The 22,043-nt window shown below is 49.0% G+C and overlaps 1 protein-coding gene across 3 annotated transcripts in view; it reads right to left on the reverse strand.

The window, feature by feature from the left end:
- Nucleotides 1-16,003, reverse strand: part of SS18 (SS18 subunit of BAF chromatin remodeling complex) — a 359,812-nt gene extending 343,809 nt beyond the window's left edge. For all 3 annotated transcript variants that reach the window (XM_086965659.1, XM_086965658.1, XM_086965657.1), the window contains exon 1: nt 15,664-16,003. In XM_086965659.1, the coding sequence (XP_086821785.1) occupies nt 15,664-15,732 (69 nt within the window). In that variant the 5' untranslated portion in view covers nt 15,733-16,003. The remainder of the gene's footprint in view (nt 1-15,663) is intronic.
- Between the last annotated feature and the right edge of the window lie 6,040 nt (nt 16,004-22,043).

The following is a 22,043-nucleotide window of genomic DNA, read 5'->3' on the forward strand; positions in this document are numbered from 1 at the left end:
TAGCCGCTGGCTTGTGCCCTTCTGTGACGACATCCGAGAATCATCACTGCTGGTCTGGTTGCTCCAGACTGGCCCTTGCTTCCATCTTTGCGAGAAGCACCCCGGACCCTCCTGGTCCACTCAAGACGCCATCTTAGGCCCACCACGTGGCCCTGAGATCTGCCAAGGCTTGTTGCCCCATCCTGGGCCCAGCGACGCCGACAGCATCATCCTTCGTGGGACAGCTCGCACCTCCGCCGTGGTCGCCGACAACGCCTCCTGGTCCGTGAGACTGCAGAGCCTAGCGTCGCCCACTCACCTGGTCGAGGTGACGGCCAACCGGTGCCTTCCTGGTACCCTCTGACTACTGGCTAGTAGTACGAACTTGGTCCCCTCTGCTTTCAGGTTTCATCAATCTCCGATCCAGGCTTGGATCTCTACGAACTATTCAGCACTGGTCGCCGGCCAGCAACTCCTTTTCTTCCGGCTCCTGGCTCGTCAGCGAAGACCCCGACGCCTGTAAGACTTGTGCAGCCGCAGCCCTCGTGGCTAGGTAACTCGGCATTTCGGTGCCTGCATAGCCTCCTTACTCTAGGGTCCCGAGTCCCTCGCTTCCGACTTGCCTTATCGGGTCCGCCCGAGACCTTAATCTTTCCGTGTCTTCGGACACTTGTTTTAATTGTGCACTTGAAGTATTTGCTAAAGAGATTTGGTTTGTGCTTAGTACCCTGTCCTCATAAAGAGTACAGGGCTGTTGTGATTCTTAATAAATACACTGTTTATTTTCATAACACTTGTGTGGTGTCCTTTCACTGGGTGTTCAAGGGGTACATGTGTGGTAAACAGCTGGCTTAACGCGCCCTCTCGAGTCTTTAGCCTTAGACTGCTCGTATCCACGCTACTAGTATAGCTGGTCTATAGGTTGACTTACAACCAAACACCATAAGGGTCGTTGGAACGATACATAGCGGTCGCTAGAATAGCGAACGTTGCATATCGGGCCAACTTCTCACAGTCCCGGCTCCCTTTTTTGAAAATCGGGACGACCTCAGCGCCCATCCATGAGCTTGGAAGGGGGGCATCATAGAAGCTACTGTTGAGTAGGGATGCTATGAGCTTTCCCCATTCTAGTTTGGAGATGCGAATCAAGTCTCCTGGAAGGCCGTCCAGCCCTGCAGCTTTGTTTGGGACAAGACATGAGATTGTCTAAAAAGTAATTCTCAGTACAGTCGTCCTCCACACCCGAGGCCACAGTATACAGTTTAGAAAAGTGATTAAACCATGACACCTCCGGGATATTACATGTTACAAGGGAGTCCATAGATTTATCCTTGGCTCTGACCAAATCCCAGAAACTCCTATTGTCCCTCCCAGCGCTCGCCAGTTTTAGGTCACACCAATATTGATCATCCCACTCTTTCTTCGCTGTACCGATAGTGCGCCCATACGTCTTCCTGGCAGTGCTGATTAAACTACTGTCCCTAGTTTTAACCGCCTTAATGACATCTCTTTTGGCGCTTCGGCAAGAGGCAGAATACCAGCCTGGGTTGCCTTTGGGGCGCCCAAACCTGTTGGCCCTGTGACCTGGGTTCTGTATGATGAAAAGGTCACCCAATGCTTTAGTAGTGTTGGTAAATAAAGTAGAAACCTTGTGGGGATTTGCTGCAACAGTATCCAAACTGGTGAGAGCACTGGCCATAATAGATCTTATTTCCAATAACTTTCCTTCATCCTGAGCAACCTTTTCCATTTCAGGTGTTGGACTTGGCCCTTCTGGCAGGTCCACCCCTGAAGTTTTGTGCTTGTTATATGTGACCTGGGAATGGTGATCCCCCCTTCTGAGTGTGTGTGTGGTGAGAGAGACCTGCCTCCCTTAGGAATGCTTGGGGAATGTATGTGGCTCTGGTAGTTCCTGATGCGTGGGGCGTGCCGGGTCGAGTCTGGTATGTGTGCGCTCGTGAGGTTGAATGCTACAAGATGATGTATGCGGCATGTGTGTGACTAGAAGGGAAGTGCCACTTCTAGACCTTGGTGCGTGTGTGCAGTAGGTGTGCTGGCGCATGATTGGCTGAAGCCGGCTGGGCCTTCCCCCACCAGGCTGGCTCCACCCCCCTGGGGTGCGTCCAGTGTCCCTAGCCTGGCCAGTAACAAGAAATTCCTTATAACCAGGGCTAGCTGGTTCTCTCCCTGCCTGCCCCTTTGGAGACAAAGGAAGCTCATGTATAAAAGGAGGGTGGGCCCTCTTCTCTCTCTCTTCTTCTTCTTCTTCGTCCTGCTTGGAACCCTGCCAGGGGTGTGCTGCTGCTTGGGCTCAGGGAAGGGCTTGCCTCCCTGAGCCCTGCACTGCTCCTGAACTACTGACTTCCTGGACTTCCTATGGACTCTGCTTTCTATGCTTCTAGCGCTTGGGAGCGCTTTCCTGCTGTCCTAGCGCCTTGGGCGCTTCATCTATGCTTCTAGCGCTCGGGAGCGCTTTCCTGCTGTCCTAGCGCCTTGGGGCGCTTCATCTATGGTTCTAGCGCTGGGAGCGCTATCCTCCACCAGCCGGTGCCACCCGGCAATTGCCCGTTCGTGTGAGGGGGCCCGAGCCCCCAGCGAGTGCCTACCTCGCTTGCCCCCGCCCTCGCTATATTATCGAGGGAGCCCGGCCCTCGTTACTTCCCCCGTGATCACCGCCGCAGCCCGGGACCCTCGTGAGGCCCTCCCCCGGGCCGCGCTCTGATTGGCTGCCGGCCCGGGCTGGGCTGATGACGTCTCCTCGTGCCACGCTCGGATTGGCCGACGGCCCGGGGAGCTGTGGAGAGCGAGGAGAAAGCCAAGGGAGGCAGGGGGCGGTGGGAGCCTACTCCGCGCCCCTGCGTCCCACCAGGAGAAGGGCCGCTTTCCCCACGGGTCCCCCAGGAGCGAGTGGGAGCCCCGGAGAGCGAGGGGAGACCGGCGCGTCTGCCCACCGACCGGTGAGTGCTGCAGGAGGGGAGGCGGGGCGTCGGGGCACGTTGCCGGTGCCAGCCCCTCCCCTCCAGCGCGAGCACACATGTGCTTAGAGGCCCGCAGGGCCCCCAGTGATGCCGGGGACCCCGAGGGGAACCCCGCCTGGCCATACCTTGCCCCCTGAGCCCCGAGAGGCTCCATCTACATTTTAGCCCCGAGAGGCTCCATCTGTACCCTCGCCCATGAGCCCCGGGGAGGCTCCACCGTGTCCTTGCTCCCTGAGCCCCGAGAGGCTCCACCACCTGTCCCTGACCCTTCCGAGCCAGCGAGGCTCCGCCCAGCATCTTTGTCCTGGAGTCCTAGAGGCTCCATCATGGCGCAATTATTTCCCTGAGCCGCGAGGCTCCCCCGATGGCCCTCAGCTGCCCAGCACTTCGTGGGCAGCTGCCACGTTTAGATTTGCCCCTGGCTACCTGCAGCCTGCCCTGGACATCGAGACTGTTGGGCGCCCTTGCCCCAGAAAGGCCAGCTGGCCTGTGGAATGCTCTTGACTAATATCAATGTAATGCTGAGAATTATTATGTGTTGTCCTGCTGATGGGGGCCTCTGTTGTGTTGTTATGTACCTTGTCCCTTCCCCCCTGAATACCCGATGTCCCATGTATGTGATTCCTGGTCAGAGTGGGTTCTACTGCTAGTGCTAGGAAGTTTCCAGTTGATATGTCTACACCTGGCAGGGGCCCCTTGGCCCTGCCCTGTACCTTTTTCCCTTGTAACCCCTGCCGTGCCCCTGGCACATTGTAAAGTGTATGTTCCTATGTGTCCTTCTTAATACAAAGACTATTTGCATATATACTTGGTGTGGAGTTCCTTTTGTGGGAGGCCCTGGATGTTGTTGTTGGTGGGTGCGTGCGCAAATGCTTCACACATGTCCTCCGAGATAGGCCTGACTGCTCGCGCCGCGTTACCTAGAGGGTGAGCAGGGGTTGACTTTACATAGGAGTGATTCAGAAAAGGGGGTGGTTAATTCAGACACTCTGTTCATCACCACCCCCTTTTCTGAATCATTTACATAGGAGTGGCGGTCTCTGACTGGCTGTGGCGCAAGCCCTGGCCGGCCGGGAGTCCCATTTCCTACATCAGGCATCTCCCACAGTTTGAGGGGCGGACTTCGGAAGAAGACTTCCAGGCCTGGGGTACTTGGGGATTTTTCCCACCCAACCAACTAGAGGACAGTGACAGATAGTGGATTATGGTCACTGTCACTTGAGGGCAGAACTGCCATGTCCAGCAAAAATTCCCAGAAACTAAAGTTCAACAGAATGTAGTCAATTCGAGATGAATGACCTACTCTATTAAAAGTATAGGCCCCACCAATGTCTGACTTTGTCCGTCCATTAACTGCCCTGACACCATGTTCCAGAGTCAGGGCATTTAAGTGGATAGCTCTTGGGGTCCAGCTCTTGATTGGTGGAATTGAGAGGGATGGAATACCTCTCTTACCATCGTCCTCTTGGCAGCCCAAAATGTCATCTACCGCTAGGGGTTCAAAGGTGCATACCGCTAGGGGTTCAAAGGTGCAATTGAAGTCCCCTGCTATCATTATAAAGGAGTCGACACAACCAGAATTAAGTTCGCCTTCGAGAGCTGATAGAGTCGAAGAGGTCTTGCTTCCTTTTGGAGGTCTAGCATAAACATTAAAAATCTCTAGGGAACTCCCTCCCGGGGGCCCTCTAACGGATAATCTCTGTAAATCCGGAGACCTGGTGGATCTGCTCGTTATACAATAACCCAGTGAAATACTTATCCAGATCAGTAACCCGCCTGAAGGGCGACCTCTCCCTGATGGGGGGAGGGATTGCGGGAACAAAATAGGTGGTATAACCAACCTTATATCTAGGTTCCACGCACCAAGTTTCCTGGAATAAGCATATTCCAAAAGCCTCAATAAAAAGGTTCCAGTCGGGTATATCCAGATTACGCGATAAGCCCGCTATATTCCAGCTAACTAATTTCAGCGTCTCGCCCTCTGCCATAACCGGTGTAAGAGAGGAACTCTGAGCAAGAAAACCATCCCCAGGCCCAGAGTTAGTTGGAACAGCACTCTCTAGCATCTCCTGGTTGGGGGCGACAGGGGCGGAGTCGCCAGGGTTGGGTGCATGATCGGGATCCCAAGATTAGAGGCAAGAATGCCATCAGGTTCCTGGGGTGCAAAGTTATTTAACTTAAGCTCGGGGGAGTCATGCGTGCAATTAGGTTCGGTATTTTTTGCAGCCAACACTCTGCTATCCAATTCATGAACAACAAGCGTATGATAAAGTCAATCCACCCCCTCTAAGCCTGAAAGAGCCTCATAACGATTTTGGAGGGGTATGAAGTAATTGTCCTGAGAATAAGTTGGGACCCTGAGATTGGGCATATCCACACCATATATACTCAGGCCTTCCAACTGATTAATCAGAAGGTCATGGTTGACTGTGTCGAAGGCCGCGGTCCAGTCGAGTAAGATGAGGGCAGCCTTGTCCCCATTATCAACTGTAGCCCTGATCATCTCAGTGGCCACAATAAGGGCTGATTCAGTAGAAAGCCCTTTGCGAAACACAAATTGGGAATCATTCAGCTGTTGATGGAGGGGTGGAAAAGTGAACGTGATACAGATCTTTAGTTTTATTCAATTAAAGAATTTTGTGCAAGGGCCATCAGTCCCTTTCAGGCAGTACTTCCTCACAGAGTAATTAATGCCACTTATAATCCATATGCAAATATGTAATTCTCATAAAATTGGCAAACTGTAATCTCATCACACTCTCAGTACAGCCTCTTTGTGGATAGGTAAAGAGCCAGTGGATCTTCAAGTCAGCCTCTATGAGGCAGAGGTAATGATTTGGGAAAGTGTGAGGTGACTTTCGCACACAACTGAGACATACCCAAAAAGTGAGAGGAGAGACTATGGAGTAACCAAGGTAATATAGGATTAACAAAAACGTCAGATGTGGATGCTAAAGGACCATGGTGGAGTTAGCTTGAAACATGGGTAGGGAGATTGAAAAAGTTCACCCTGCCAAATCCCATTCAGCACAATAGTAACCTCAATGAAAACAAAGAGGGGATAAGCTGAGTTTGGAGCTTAGTATGACCAGCTCTTTTTGCCTGGGACGCTGTAGCCTGCTTTTATGGATAGGTCCCAATACCTCAGTTTCTCTTCTACTTCACAAGTAATACTTGCCAAAAATAGACATTAAACCATATTATAGTAGTGTAAATTCCTACTGCTATGTTAAAATAAATTGTTGCAACGTTCATATGCCATTTGGGAACTGTTAAAGAATCTGAAGTTTTATTAAATGCAGACCAAAACCAACGTACTATTCAGCTACCGTATGTCTGATATTTTATATTCAGCTACTCTGATTGAGCATAAAGTTACTTTTGGAAAAAATAAACTTCATGACCTAGAGCAACAGCTCAACCATGTGATCCAAGACATGAGACTAGACTGACTATTGTTATGTGTGTGCCCTCAATAGCATTAAATATCAATATGCAGGCCATGCTGTCAGCAAATATGTGCAATATTTTGAAACCATTTTGGTTCAATTTTGTCAACTTCTTCGTAAACCATTCTTTGTGAGCGATATCACATAACATGGCAACATTATGGTATAAAATATAATTCCAATAGTAAGAAGACAACGGGGAAACTAAGTAATGACACACAAACAAGTTGTTACTACAATTGCCTTCAGCATCTGATTCAGATTCAACATATTTGCCATGAACTTAGACCATGCGTTTTTAGGTCTCGCCTGTCGATGCGCATGCGCATCGAGCAAGCGAGACTATGGGGGCTCATCGACTCTTTATCCAACTTGCAAGGAATCGTGGCGATTCCTTGCAGTGCACGAGAAATTTAAGCTCAATGCGCATGCGCATTGAGCTTAAATGCGCGTGCACATGCCCCCAGCCGCCTGCCTTGCCTACTCTCTCTCACAGCCTCCCCCAGCTCCGCCCCCTCACTACTTGATTGCACGGCCGCTAGGCCGTGCCTCCCCTACTCTCCTCCCCCCTCCTCCTCTCCTCCCCTGCCTGCCTGCCGCTAGGCCGTGCCTCCCCTACTCTCCTCCCCCCTCCTACTCCTACTCTCCTCCCCTGCCTGCCTGCCGTGTCGCACCTCTCCCCTCTCCGCCCCCTCCCCTGCCCGCCGTGTTACGGTGAAAGGCTTGTTTGTAGTCTGGGCATGCCTGTCTTTTTAAAAGCTGGAAACCGCAATTGCATTTTCTGGTTCCACTGCCAGTGCTCGGGTTGTTTTGTTTGTGCTTGCTTCTGCATTAGAAGCGATGTGGAATGGCCGGATTGCATGTAGCGAGGGATTCTTGGGTGATTGCATTTAAGCTCGGAATTCGCTGTGAAAATAAGCCAGCGGGCTAAGGCGATCCAACCTCCCCCCGGAGGCGTGCACGCAGCCTGGTGTTTCTTTCAACAGGGCAGGCCTATCTTTGAAAGGAATATTCACTTTCTTGTAGTCGGACAGCCGCTGCCGGGGAAGGGGTGCAGCGCCGAACTGTGTCCCAGGCACGGAGGCACCCGCAGACCTGCTGCCTCTTGCTACAGGCAGCTCTGCCCCGATCAGTAAATATTTTCCCGAAATCGCAACAGACGGCACATTGCTGGTATTGTCAGTAGACAAATACACCTTTAGCACAACCTCACAGCTACATTCCGTCGTTGTCGTCCTTTTTTAATGAAATGGGGGAAAACCCACCAGACTTTCAGGCTTCCAGTTTAATAATTCCCCTTTGCATTTGGAGTGGCAAGCCTGTCATTGCATTCGTTTTTTTACGTGGTCGTACTTCGTTCGTGTTTTGGTGGCAGGTATTTGAATGTGGTGTCTAGCTATGAAGGCCGCAGACTGCACTCTGCGTTTGTTGTTTTTCCTTTGCCCCGTATTTCGGGGTATTACCGGTTTCAGAGCTGTTAGGGGAGAGGGTGTGCTTGGCTTCGGCCCATTTGTGTGGATAGCACGAGTGTTGGTCTGCAGCTCTGTGTGCTTATGGTGTAGACTGTAAACACGACTCTGTTGCCGGTGCCATACTGCACGTAGGAGTGCGCTGTTCACCAGGCCTGTCGGATTGTGGGCACTGGCTATCTTCTCATGCTAATGCCAGCAGCCCGTGAGAACCGCTCTGCTTGACTTATTGATTGTCTCTGGACAAGCCTTTCAACTTCCCATGCACGCCAAGACAACCATTTAATGCTGCGATGCAGCTGATCTGCGGTCAGAAAAGACCCGACTTCTCAATAATTGCCTGCGGGTGGCCGCCAGCTTTATGTGCGGGTCTATTTTTAACTGTAAGCTGTTTCCTAAGCATTGGAATTCCGTGACAGCCCCCACCCCACTCCAAGATTGGACCAGTTTCCCGGATAGCTTCGTGTTTTCATTTTAGGTCTGGCGTTAGGAAATTAATATTAGTAAAATCAAAAGGTCCTGGCGTTATCCAGCACCCTTTGATTTTATTAAAGCTATTTACACCACGCTCCCTCTTGGTATATTGCTGTATCATTCACATTTTTCTTCTGCCCATTACTGCCTATGATATGGGGTAGTGGGTCTCCTCATGCACCCACTGTCTAACTCCACTGTGCGTGATGACATTCTTCTTTATCAAGGTGCACATCTGCTCAAAGTTAACTCACTTCAAGGCAAGTGACTACTATTGCAGCATGTGCTTTGAAGACTTAAGTGTGTTTTTCCATTGCTGAGGGACCAGTATGCTCCCACAACACTTTACAAAAACATGGCAAAGCAGATACGTATTGACAAAGCCAACAGGCTGGCATGCAGCTCTAGGCCAGTAGGCTTAGCCAATACTGGTTTAAAGATTACCATGTGCTTGGAGCCTGGCAGTGCCTGTTGGGAATGAACATGGAGGTGTGAAATAGCTTAGTCACAGGGTGGAGGTTTGGAGGGAGGCAGTGGCATCAATGACGTTTCAGTAGCAACTTGCTTACCAGGAGACCCGGACTCCGGGGTAAACAACTCAAGATATCTACACAAACATTCTTCCCATTCCATACCCTTTGGGTGGCAAAAGCCTCGTCGCTGCATGGGCTCTGTACCTCAGTGCTGCTCTTAAGCTATGGGAGCACATGCTCTCCTGCCAGACCTTTTACTAGGAAAGTCACGCTTTCAGTCCTTCAGGTACATCATTGGGTGGGACAAGCTGTGAAGGCCCTACAGAATAATTTCACCAGCATTGTCTACATTCCTTACACTGGTGACTTCACCTTCTTTCTTAATTTGTACATTTTTTTTTATTACCCTCAACCCCTCACCCTCAACCCCTCACCCTCACCCTCACTCAGCCTCACTCAGCCTCAACTACTCCCCCTCACCCTCACTCAGCCTCACTCAGCCTCACTCAGCCTCAACTACTCCCCCTCACCCTCACTCACCCAAAACCCCTCACCCTCACTCACCCTCACTCACCCTCACCCTCACACAGTGCAATAGTTCTCAGACCATTTCAGTTAGAGCTTTTAGAAATGTTTATGGCTTTTTTTATTTGTAATACTTTAGCATTGGCTACAGGAAACAAAAATGCTAAACATTTACAAAAAAAACCCATAAACAATTTTAAAAGCACTAACTCTAATGGTGCGAGACCTATTGCATTTCCAATGCTTGTTCCACTGGAAAACTCTGGTTTAAAAAAAATATGAATTAGAAGAGCTCAACAATTATCAGTCGACCGTTCAGCTGCATCAATCATTTAGAGCAGGGGTCTCCAACCAGTAGCTCGGGAGCTACTGGTAGCTCACCAGCACCTTCAAAGTAGCTCTCAGAGGTGAAGCCAAACCAAGCCAATCTCAGAGATTCTGTGTATATTAAAGAAGGCAGCACTGCTTATTTCGCTACCCTTAAGAATTACATACAGCCAAACCAATGGCAGGGCCTGTTGATACCACTCAAACACACACTGTGGTGGCCTATCAATCAATCAGGGACGTAAAGAGCGCACTACTCACCTATGAGGGTCTTCAGGCATTGGGGGAGTGTATGGGGGGGGGGATTTGTGCAGCTTTGGTCATTCGAAAGCCATGTCTTATGGCTCTTCCTGAATGCTTTCAGTGTGGGGCTTCATCTGATACTGAGGGGGAGTTAATTCCAGGTCTTGGCCATGATAAGGGTGTGCCTCCTATCTGGTTCTGAGAATGTAGAGGATTTCGGCAAATGCCTGGTCAGCGGAGTGGAGGTTTCTTTTGGCGGTGTAGATGGAGATTAAGGTATTCTGGTCTGGTGTTGTGGAGGGCTTTATAGGTGTGTGTGAGCAGCTTGAAGGTCACTCTTTTTTCGACAGGGAGCAAGTGGAGTACTCGTTTATGCTGGGTAATGCAGTCTTGTCGAGGGATGCTGAGGATGAGTCTGGCTGCGGCGTTCTGGACAGTCTGAAGTTAGTGGAGTAGAGATTTGTTGATTGCAGCATAGAGGGCGTTCCCATAGTTCAGCCTTCTTTGCTTAGGGGGTGGGTCCATTTGAAGTTCTTGCTGAGTATGTGGAGGATGTTGAGGCACGTGGAAGCTGCAGCGTTGGCCAATGGGTCTGCCATATGAAACATGTTTATCCACTTGAGTTGGGGAGACTTACTGCTACGGTAATACAGTTTGTGGCACTGCGTGTGATGATTTGAATTTTACTTGATTACAAGCATTTAATATTGATAAACCTTGGCCTTGGCGCTTGACGCTACTATCCCCAGCCTTGCAGCCGACCCCACCACGGCAGACATCCAGTTCAGAGACTGGATTTCCTCCTCCCTCGACAGCCTCATCCCCATCAAAAATCGGGAGGTGATAAATAAGACCAAGGGCCATGCCCCCTGGTATAACTCCGAACTTAGAGCGCTCCGTAAAGTGTGCAAAAAGGCGGAGAGAGCATGGAGGAAAGATTGGCTCCACAGCAACAAGGACATATATCACAACGCGGTAAGACACTACAAAACAGCCTTGAAATTAGCTAAATCAACGTTTTACGATAACAGAATAAAAACCGCGACCAACTCAGCCAAAGAATCCTATCAGATAGTCAAAGAACTACTAAACATCCCAACAGCACCCCCCCCCCCCTCACTCCCTCCCCCCCCAGACAGAAGCAAGGATCTGGCTAAGTATTTCGAGTCTAAAATCCTGCGGATACTGGACTCCCTTCCTACCGTCAGCCCCCCTCCCATCCCGGCCACAGCGGACGAAAACAATAGCCCACAGCTGGAGACTTTCAGAGCAGTTTCCCTCACCGAGGTGACGTCCACGCTTGAGAAAATGAAAAGCGGTTCCCCCCTTGACCCAGCCCCGGCTAGATTCCTAAAAAAGGTGTCCTCCACCATAGCCCCTATCATCAGGGACCTCATCAACTCCTCCCTCACTGGTGGAACGGTACCCCCCCAACTGGAAGAACGCAGTTGTGAAGGCTTTGCTGAAAAAGCCCCAACCGAACCCGGACGACATGTCCAATTATAGACCGATCTCACTGCTCCCTTGCAACAGTAAGATGGCTGAAAAACTAGTCAACTCGCAACTATCCCAATTTCTCGAGACAAACAACATCCTGCGCCATTCCCAAACTGGGTTTCGACCCGGCCATGGCACGGACACCGCACTCCTCTCTGTCATCGAGGAGGCAAGGTGTATCCTAGACTCAGGGGGATCAGTGGCAGTGATCCTCCTGGATCTTAGCGCCGCCTTTGATACGGTGGACCACCGTGTCCTACTACACCGCCTGGCCAAGGCAGGAATTGTGGGTACGGCGCGAGCGTGGATCGAATCCTTTCTCTCCCATCGATCCTTCCAGGTGTGGGACGGCAACTCCCGGTCCGAACCTCTTCCACTGAAGAATGGAGTTCCCCAGGGGTCGTCGCTCAGCCCCACCCTGTTTAATGTCTATATGGCTCCCCTGGAAGACGTAGTGGCCCCCTACGGTATAAAAATAATTAACTACGCTGACGACACCCAACTTGTCGTATCCCTGTCCCACCTTGATAACCATCCTGACAGCTTGCTGCACTGCCTCCAGGACATCCATACCTGGATGTGTGACTCGGCCTTGAAGCTGAACGGCGCAAAGACCGAGATCATGCTCCTGGGCAATAAATGGACGACCTTTCCACCCACATCTTGGCCCGACACCTTCGGCGAAATCCCCTCTCCTAGAAATGAAATCAAAACACTAGGAGTTTGGTTGGAACCTGACCTTACCATGAAAACGCAGGCAGCCAAGACAGCAGGCACCTGCTTTGGTCTCTTGCGGTCCGTACGCAAGATCCTGCCTCTTCTTCCCCTCTCATCCAGGAAATTACTTGTCCAGGGTCTTGTCTTGGCCCGGCTCGATTACAGCAATGCCATCTATCTGGGGGCCCCTGAATACACCCTGGCCAAACTCCAACGGACCCAGAATGCGGCGGCCAGGCTCATTATGAACCTCCCCCCTAGAGTGTCGGCCAAGCCTGCCCTCAAAGCCCTACACTGGCTCCCTGTCCGCCAGAGAATAGAGTTCAAGGCCCTATGTACTACCCACAAGCTTATCAATGGAGCTGGCCCTGCCGCGCTTAAAAATATGGTCACCCCATATAAAGCCTCAAGACCCCTTCGCTCCGACGCCGAACATCTTGCTACGGTGCCCAAATTCAGGAAGGCTCGCACCGGCGGTCGCCGCTTTTCGGTCAAAGCCTCCACAGCGTGGAACTCACTCCCTCTCAGTCTACGCCTGGAACCCTCCCACATGGTGTTCCGCAGGAAACTTAAAACCCTCCAGTTCCCCAAATAAGGCACTCCCTCTTCCCCCCTCTGGATCTTTACAGGTTGAATAGCGCGGGGATGCCTACGGGTCACCAGGCGCTTTAGAAATCGCAAAAATAAATAAATAAATAAATAAACGTTTTCCTAGCATTCTGCTGATAACTTCACCTGGAATTTTTTGGTGGTTACTATTGATAATTGTGCTTAGGGTGGTCATAGTGTAATGGTAATACATATCATCAGCATTTGATAGTAATAACATATGGTAGTAGCTCAGCAGGACTTTCCTTGAGCAGAATTAGCTCACACTACAGAAAAGGTTGGAGACCCCTGGTTTAGAGACTCCCAGCATGAAAGGTGCTTATGGACTAACAAAGTTTCCATGTAAATCAATTATTTGCGCATGACCTGCTTTTAACGAGGCTGTCACTGTAAAGTTTCTGCACCATACAGTAAACAAAAAAAGAAACTAGACCAGAAGCCCAACTATTCCACAGCAAGACTGAATATCATTCCATAAGGTCCCCTCCATTTCTTTCCACAAACGGGCATCCTCATCAGCTCCCACAATCATTGTCCTAGGCATGGGTACTCACAAACATTTTCCCGGCCCATAAAGTTTTTGTCTGTGGTGTGACTGAGGGCCGCACTAACACCAGCAGTGGTGGGGGATGTAAAGTGGGTTCAGGGGAAGGGAATCATGTATACCTAGTGGCTGACTCAATTGGCAATGTGAAACTAGAAAACTTTGGATGAATCCCAGTTTCTTCACTTGACCAAATAGTGTGACACTGGGCAATTGTTTAATTTCAATTTTCCTTCTTTTGTCTTTGTTAGAACATATATGAGGAACTAAAAATACATGACTTCAGGATGTGTGCTGTACAAAACCAACCCCTGTGCTTGGATGTAATCACTAACGGAATTGTTGTTGGGGGAGGAGGGAGAGGGGGGGGGGGGTCATGAACGTTTCAAAATTAATGTTTGAAAACCATCACTTATTACTTCTGAATGCGCTGCTATAATTTGATTTACTAAGGTGCAATTGTTCTACAGTCAATGAAATAGTCTTTTCAAAATTCAAAAAGTGTATTGTAATGTTACATGTTTGCGGTTGGGCTGAGTCGAGTAAACAGCAGCCCAGTGCTGCTGCTGCTCAGGAAGCCACATATAAAGGTCAAGAGGGCGACATGCGGCCTCCGGGCCGTACTTTGCGTATACCAAAGAATTAATATCCTGAGCAAAAAGAGTTCATAGTAATCAGAAAAGTCCACATGGTTTTCTTCACAGAAGTCTTCTTATGGTCTTTATTTATTTCACGCTTTATTCACAAATCATAACTTCTGGCCACCAGAGTAGCAGTACAAAACCAGTGGCTCCAACCAACAGCAAAAGGAATCCTAGCCATAACGTGTTTAGTCTACGTGGAAGTATCCACTGACTTCTTCAGGTCAATTCTATATGTAGTCCAGACAAATTGCAGAAATTATACGTAAGTGAGCTCAGGTACTTGTATTCAGTCTAAGCGCCTAAAGACAAAATCCAGTTGGGATTCAATTCATATATATAAAATCCAGGCACACTATGCAGGTAAAAGTATAGACTCAGGTACTTGTGTAAGTCTTAGCGTCTTCAGACACAATCCAGGTGTGATCCGTAAATAGGGCTCCAGTCCAAAAAGAGAGTGTTCCTTTCGACAGCGCGGAGTCTAGCTAGAAGCTGTGGGGTCGAAAGGAACACTCTCTTTTTATGTCTGAAGACGCTAAACCTGTACACAAGTACCTGTTGGTTAGAGCCACTGGTTTTGTACAAATATGATTTGGTTTATTTCATGTGTGGACAAGTGTTCACACAGCTGGTAACGGTGGGCGGTCGTTATCTAATATCCTTGAAGCATTCCTAATTGACTGTATGAATGTTGCAGGACTTAGCACATTACATACCCTTCCGCCTTTCTTTTTCATACTCGTACTTTGAGTATCATGGTCCTAGCGGATAAGCACTATGTCTCATTTAGCAAGTTTCAGAACCCAGATCACAACCATATTTAATATTTCTTCAGGGTCGTTTCCTACGATAGGCAATGCAGTATCATTGACGTGACCACCATCCCACAATTCTAGTTAACTTCCACTACGACTGGGACTAAATGTTCGCTCTTTGGACACTGCCAAGACAAATGACATGTTATGTTTTGAAAAGAATGAACTGCTTAATGCAACCCCAAATAGGAGAATGAGACACTCTTTAAGGTGAGAAGTGTGGGTATTCAGAAAATATAGCAATTTGCTATAATACCTTTCTTTTTAAACATTTTACAAAAGTCAATAATTACAAATGTTAAGTTTACCTTTGTGGAAATAGTTGATTATGCACCTCCTCATGTCCCAAGCATATCTAGAATTACAAGGAAACGTCTACCATACACTTTTTGGTTTCCTACAAAGTAAAAGCGGTGAGACCTGTGTACAGACTTTATGCTAATGGTACAAGATGTCTTGTCTGGTGCTTTCAATTAAAAAGTGCCTCATGAAAGCTACATCGATTCATTTACGATCGGACGAACACAGCAGAACAACAACATTTGTAAATAAGAAGCCCCGGAGTGGAAAAGTTGAATTCAGTTGACACGAGGTCATCTCGTATTTCTAAACAAGGATCTCCGTGTACTAGCAGTCGTGAGAATGAAGACGGGGGTCGGTTCTTTGTCCAAAAAAATTGACCGCTTTACCAGAAAGTGCTGACTTTCGCGAGGTCAAACATACTAAAGAAAAATAAGGCCATTAAGAAGGGACAACACACTGTTCCGTAAATGAGAGCACTCAAAGAATAAACCTTGAAACATCTACAGGTGGACTTCTACTCGATTAATCAAAAAGGGGCTTCTCTGCTGTATTTAAGTAACATGTACTACGTTGATTTCAGGTTCACAGATCCGCCCGCTTCCCCTTCTTCTCACCCGCACCTTTTGGATTGCCGCCGGTGTGATCTCGCCTTTCCCCCGCTGCCTCGGCGCTGCAAAAGCCACGGACATGTCGCCTAGTTCCTGAATCTCCCACCGGGCGCAATATTGAAGCCCTGTGATCAGCACCAACTCCACTCTCGATTAAACCGCAGACTAGCACAGGCCACAGGCCGTACCAAACCTGCAGCTTGTGTGCGGTGTGAATGTTAGCTGCATTTCACGTTGTCACCACTACACACCACATGCAAGACCACGAAAATAAGCATGCAAAAGCATTAGGAGTATTTTGCGAAGCCTTAACATGCATATGGCGCTTTATACCAATTGTGAACTTTGTTTTTTCAAAGTGGTAGAGTCCAACTAGCTATCCGACATAAAAGAAGTACAAAGGCGAAACCCCACGCAATACGAGTACGTAAATAGAGCGGCCATCTTTAAATTTTACATCATTCATTCACGAACATCCAATTGTCGCAGAGAACGGAAGACTAGAACGTGCTCGATAAAATGCGCTTCTGATAGACCCAATCCAACATGGCTGTTACGCTTGCGTGTAGACAACAAACGGTGGTGAATCAAATCAAATTGGTTTATGTTTGTGATGTTGAGGCAATGACGTGACTGCTGAAAATAGTGCCCCCCCCCCCAGAGAAGGTTAGGCATTTTTGTTGCTTATTAAGTGAATGTTTAAAGAGAACAATAACGATAGGCAGCGTGTTCCTAAAGGCATAACAGTGAGACGGAATTCATTCTATGGCTGGACGGGAGGTTTCCGATTATGCAATCTCTTATATGCTTTATCATCAGCCATGTTAAAATACACGTAACACCTTGTAATATTGGGTTCAGTAGTTATTTCCTGTATTGTGCACTGTACTTAATGTTCTATTATATCATGTTTGTGGATGTTCTGGAAGGGGAACATCGTGAAGGCTTGGATCGTTGAGTAGCTTCCTTTCCCTGCCCTCGCTTGGATCAGATGACTTTCTCTGCATTCTCCTTTGTTGTGGGGTTTTGGCTGCAGCGAAGAAGAATAAACTACACTTTATATATGTACCAGTGTCTTGGTGTATGCCGTTCACCCATACCAGACACCTGTCATATATTGTAGAGCCAGAGGACTACAATGCCCATAATGCTTTTTTTTTTTTTTTTACAAACAACATGAAGGTCCAGCAGTTCATTAGTGAATCACCATTTCCATGTACATATAAACATTCTGACAACAAATGAACTGCATCTTCTTTGCTGCTTGACAGCCATGTTAAGTACCCCCTTTCAAGATGTATGTGTTTTTAATGTGTTGGTACATATTTTACAGTTTTTATTTAAGAAATGAAATATATTAGTCGTGGGTGTAGAGTTGGCGTTCTAGCGTTCACGCTACGTCATCACGTAGCGTGAACGGCGGCCATTTTGGGTCGCACGCGAAGGCTCGAATTCGGGTGCCGGAGCTCGGGAGAGTAGCAGCCAGCTCGGTGCTCTCAGTGGCAATATAATTTAGATATAATAAATTAGCGGTGAACAACTCCAAAGTGTCCTGTCATTCTTGGGGGACCAACACCACCTCCACAGTGGCGACGAAGGTGGGATCTGAAAAAAAAACGAAAGCATAAGGGAAAGTGACCCACAGCAACAACAGGAGAGGACACCCAGACAGCACTGCGAGACTGGCCCCACTGAAGCAGACCAGACAACCACGGAGAGCGCGGCAGAAGCAGCGGGGGGCTCACCAACCTCTAGGACAGAACTAAAGAGTCCAGGTACAAGGGCACCGCTCACCCAGGACTAAGAGGGAGGAAAACACATCCAGGAAGGGTGAGGCAGTAGGAAGACAGCTACCCAAAGCCCAATTGAGCAGGAGCACCGGCGGAATTCAGGGGCAGTGGAAGTGGGGACGCAGGAAGTCCCCAACTCAAACCAGAACAGGGAGAGGAGAGCAACGCGCCAGGTAGCCCCAAGAGCCTGAACACTGCGCCGGAGAAGCACGAAGCCATGTGTGCACAGACATCCTCAGCGACGGCTCCAATACCATTCCTGCTCAAACCGGGAGAACCCCTGATGAAGTGGGATGATTGGAGAGAGTACATCCTAAATTACATTGAGGTCCTGGAAGACGAAAATAAGGAAGCGTTCACGAGTGAAAGGAAAAGAAGGATTCTACTACACAACCTAGGCCCGGAAGGGATCAGGGTATTTAAGAACCTAGTACCCAAACCTCGGCAAGATACAGATGACGATGCCTTTGCCCATGCGATTGTAGAACTCAACGAGCAATACCGGCCGGCAGTGTGCGTGTCAATAGACCGCTACAACTTTCAGCAGCGGAAACAAGAAACTGGAGAATCAATCGACGAGTATGTGGCGGCGTTAAAAAAGTTAGCGACTACATGCAAATACGGCGCACTCCATGATGAGTTCATCAAGGACCAAATCCTGATGCACACAACAAACAAAACTGTGCAACACAAACTATGGGCGAGCGGTGATGCCTTGTTGAAAGAAGTGATTGCAATAGGGAAGAAGGCGGAATTGGCGCAGAGATGCGCAGACGCAGCTAAAAGAGAACCAGCAGCAAGGCCAATGGTAAATAATATAGACGAAGAAGAACCCAAAGGAGGGAATAAGAACATGGGTGTGGCTTACAGAGGACCCAACAGATGGCCGGGGAAGCAGGGACCACAAGGGTAGCAGACGAAAGGAGTTAAGAATCCCTGCTACCGCTGTGGCAGTTCGGCTCATGAAGCACACGACAAGAGATGCCCGGCGTTCCGTGCCAAGTGCAAGTTTTGCGGCATAATAGGGCATTACGAAAAGGTATGTCGGAGGAAAGCAGGCCGCAACACGGTGAAGTATGTGGACCAAGACCAAGAAGGCATAGAAGAAAGACGTCAAGAGGAAGAGGACGAGGTGCTATGTATAGAGGATCAAGTCCTAAGCGTGAACGCCAGGAGGTCGAACAAACCGTTACTTGACATGCTAATAGGCGGTGTGATGATAAGCATCGTGGCGGACTCGGGATCGCCATACACGATAGTCCAGAGAGCAGTATGGACTGAGAAAGTCACGCCTCATTTGGGTCCACAGTTGGAACCGCCAGACATCAGACCTGTCACGTACCTTGGAGATCACATCCCGCTGGTGGGGTTCAGACCGTTGAAATTCGAGTTCAGGGGACGCAGTGCCGCTTGTAAATTATATGTAGCAGAAAAGGGCCCGTCGGTCCTAGGCTGGATGGATCAAGGAGATCTGGGCATCAAGCTGGACCCTGGTGGAGCGGTACAGGTGCTGATAACGGCGCCGGAACAATGGCCAGACCTAGAAAAATGGAAAAGAGACTTCCCAAAGGTGTTCGGCGGAAAGGTCGGGAAATTGGAAAAATTCTCGCACAAGATCGTACTCAAGATGGATGCCAAGCCGGTATCACACAAAGTGAGGAATGTGCCGATCGCAGTGAGGGAAGCACTGCAACAGGAACTGCGAGAGCTGGAAAGGAATGGGATAATAGAACCCATCACGTGTGTGGAGTGGCTAGCGCCCTTGGTGGTGGTAATGAAGCCTAACGGCAAGGTCCGGTTGTGAGTGGACCTGCGTGAACTAAACAAAAGCATCATGGTGGAAAAGTTCCTGTTACCCCGCATCGAGGAAATGCTGGCGAAAACCAAAGGAAAAAAATGATACTCCACCATTGATCTAACGTCGGCGTACCACCAGATAGCATTACACCCAGAGAGTAGGAAGCGGACGTTATTCATAACTCCCTTTGGGTGTTACCAATTCTGCAGAATGCCCTTTGGCCTTGCCTCAGCGGCGGCCGTCTTCCAGAAACTCATGCACCGCCTCTTCAAAGACATGGAAAGGATCCATTACTTCCAAGATGATATCCTGGTAATGGGTAGGGACCAACGAGACCACAACACCAAGTTGTCCAGGGTACTGAATGTACTGGAGGATAAAGGACTGACCGCAGAGTGGCAGAAGTGCTGTTTAGTGATAGCCTCTGTCACATATCTGGGACATGAAATTAGTGAACAGGATATCACACCAAAGAAGGAGAATGTGAGAGCAATATGTGATGCTCCACCCCCCTCCAGCAAGGAAGAAGCTAGGTCCTTTCTAGGAATGGCTGAGTATTACAGCAAGTTCGTACAACACTTCGCCACCAAGACCCACCACATGAGGCAGCTCATGAGAGAGAAAACGGCATTCGCATGGACGGAAGAGACGTAGAAGGAGTTTGAATGTATAAAAAAGGGATGTTGTCCAGGCCGTACCCCTCCAGGGGTACGATCCGCAGGGTCAAACGGTGTTGACAACGGATGCCAGTGACAAGGGGCTGGGAGCAGTCCTGATGCAGACAGGGGTGGAGGAACGATGGAGACATTAAGCTTCGCATCCAGAGCCCTGACAGATACTGAAAAGAAGTTTAGCGTCATCGAAAAGGAAATGCTGGCAGTAGTGTGGGCCATGGGCAGATTTCGTCAGTTCTTGGGGGGCACGAGGTTCCACCTTGAAACGGACCACAAACCTTTGGTGAGAGTTCTCACGTCTAAAGGGCATGCGAGCGCCACTCCCAGAATTGCAAAAATGACCCTCAAACTGTTGGAGTATCGATATGATGTGGAATACATCCCGGGCAGCAGGAACAAGGTGGCTGACTACCTGAGCAGGGCTGCAGCAATGGAAATAGCTGATGAAGAGAAGGAAGCGTGTGAAGAGATGGTGGCATTGATGGAAGATCCGGAGAAGGTAATAAGCATCCAAGAATGGAAGGATGCGTACAGGGCGGACAGGAACATCCAAGAGGTGATAGAACACATAGTCGGAGGATGGCCCGAAAAAAAGCATTTAAATGGAAACTTGAGAAGTATTTCGAAGTAAGAGAGGAACTGTCCCTGGATGACAAAGGTGTGTTTGTATACAGAGGGGATAAGGTGGTACCCCCGGAGGGGCTAATCCCGAGGCTACTGGCAATACTGCATGAGGGTCATCTAGGCATTGGTAAAACTAAACTGAGGGCCAAACAAGGATACTGGTGGCCTGGCATGGACATAAAAAACTGAACAACATGTAAGAGAGTGTGACCAATGCCAGCGTGCAGACAAAACCATGACACCATTGAGGCCGGCCTTAGGAAAATGTGCTGCCCCGATGAATCCTTGGGAGGAACTCTCCATTGACATACTGAGACCAATACTGGACGAACAAGGAACTCCAAAATATCTATGTGTCCTAGTAGTCAGGTACTCAAAATGGCCTGAAATTCCTTTCCAAGAGGAAATGGATACGGAACCATACTTAGGTTCCTCACAGCGAAGTTTCTCAGGGAAGCTATTCCCAAGTCCATATTGAGCGATAATGGTCCTCAATTCACATCAGAAAAGTGGCTTAAATACATAGAGAGGAATGGGATCATAGCCAAACACACGTCCATATATCACCCTGCGGGAAATGGACAAGTGGAACGATTTAATAGAGTACTAATGGGGTCCATCCAGGCAGTCATCATGATAGGGAAGGACTGGGAAAAAGAGATTCTACACATGATCTGGGCCTACCGTATCACGCCCGCAAGTACGGGGTACAGCCCCTTCCAGATTCTCAGAAGCAGAGATCCCTTCACTAAGGACAATTTGGCATGGAAGGAAAAGACTGTTACTAGCAAATGGTCTCCGACTGTAGTACAGAAAAACTTGGAAAGAGCTCAAAAGATATATACTGCACATTATAACAAAAGGAAAAATGTAAAGGACACATCATTGGAAGAAGGAGAATGGGTGAGGGTCAAGCTGGCAGTGTAGCAGAAAAAGGGAGACAGCAAATACAGCAGGCCCCTCCAAGTCAAAGAGGTTTATGATCGAGTAGCGTTGCTGAGTGATGGAAATGTGTGGTCCCAGGATCGCATGGCTCGATGCAACAAGATGATACAATGGGTTCCTGAAGATCGGGAACAGGTAGTGACAGATCAGAGCACAACAGAGAATGAGCACACCGCACAGGAAGGAGACATGGAAGGTGCGGATCCAGGAGGGGAGCTAGGTGGCGGTGAAACCCCCAGAGCAAAGACACAGAGTCGAGAGAGGAGAGAGTTGTCTTACAGAGAGAGTCCGAGTACCCAAGAAGGTAGAGAGAAGGGGCCCACGATGGCCAGCGGGAGAGAAGTGATGTCCACCCCGTTAAGATGCACAAGGGGGGGTGCGATTGATTGTGAGACCTTCCAGGTTCCGGGACTATGAGATGGATGATGGACAGTAATGCCCCCAACACTGCTTTATTCAGGTGATACAAAAAGGGGGAGATATGTAGAGTTGGCGTTCTAGCGTTCACGCTACGTCATCACGTAGCGTGAACAGCGGCCATTTTGGTCGTGCGCGAAGGCG

Source organism: Lissotriton vulgaris, chromosome 4_1 (genome assembly GCF_964263255.1).
Source record: "Lissotriton vulgaris chromosome 4_1, aLisVul1.2, whole genome shotgun sequence".
Lineage (NCBI taxonomy): Eukaryota > Metazoa > Chordata > Amphibia > Caudata > Salamandridae > Lissotriton > Lissotriton vulgaris.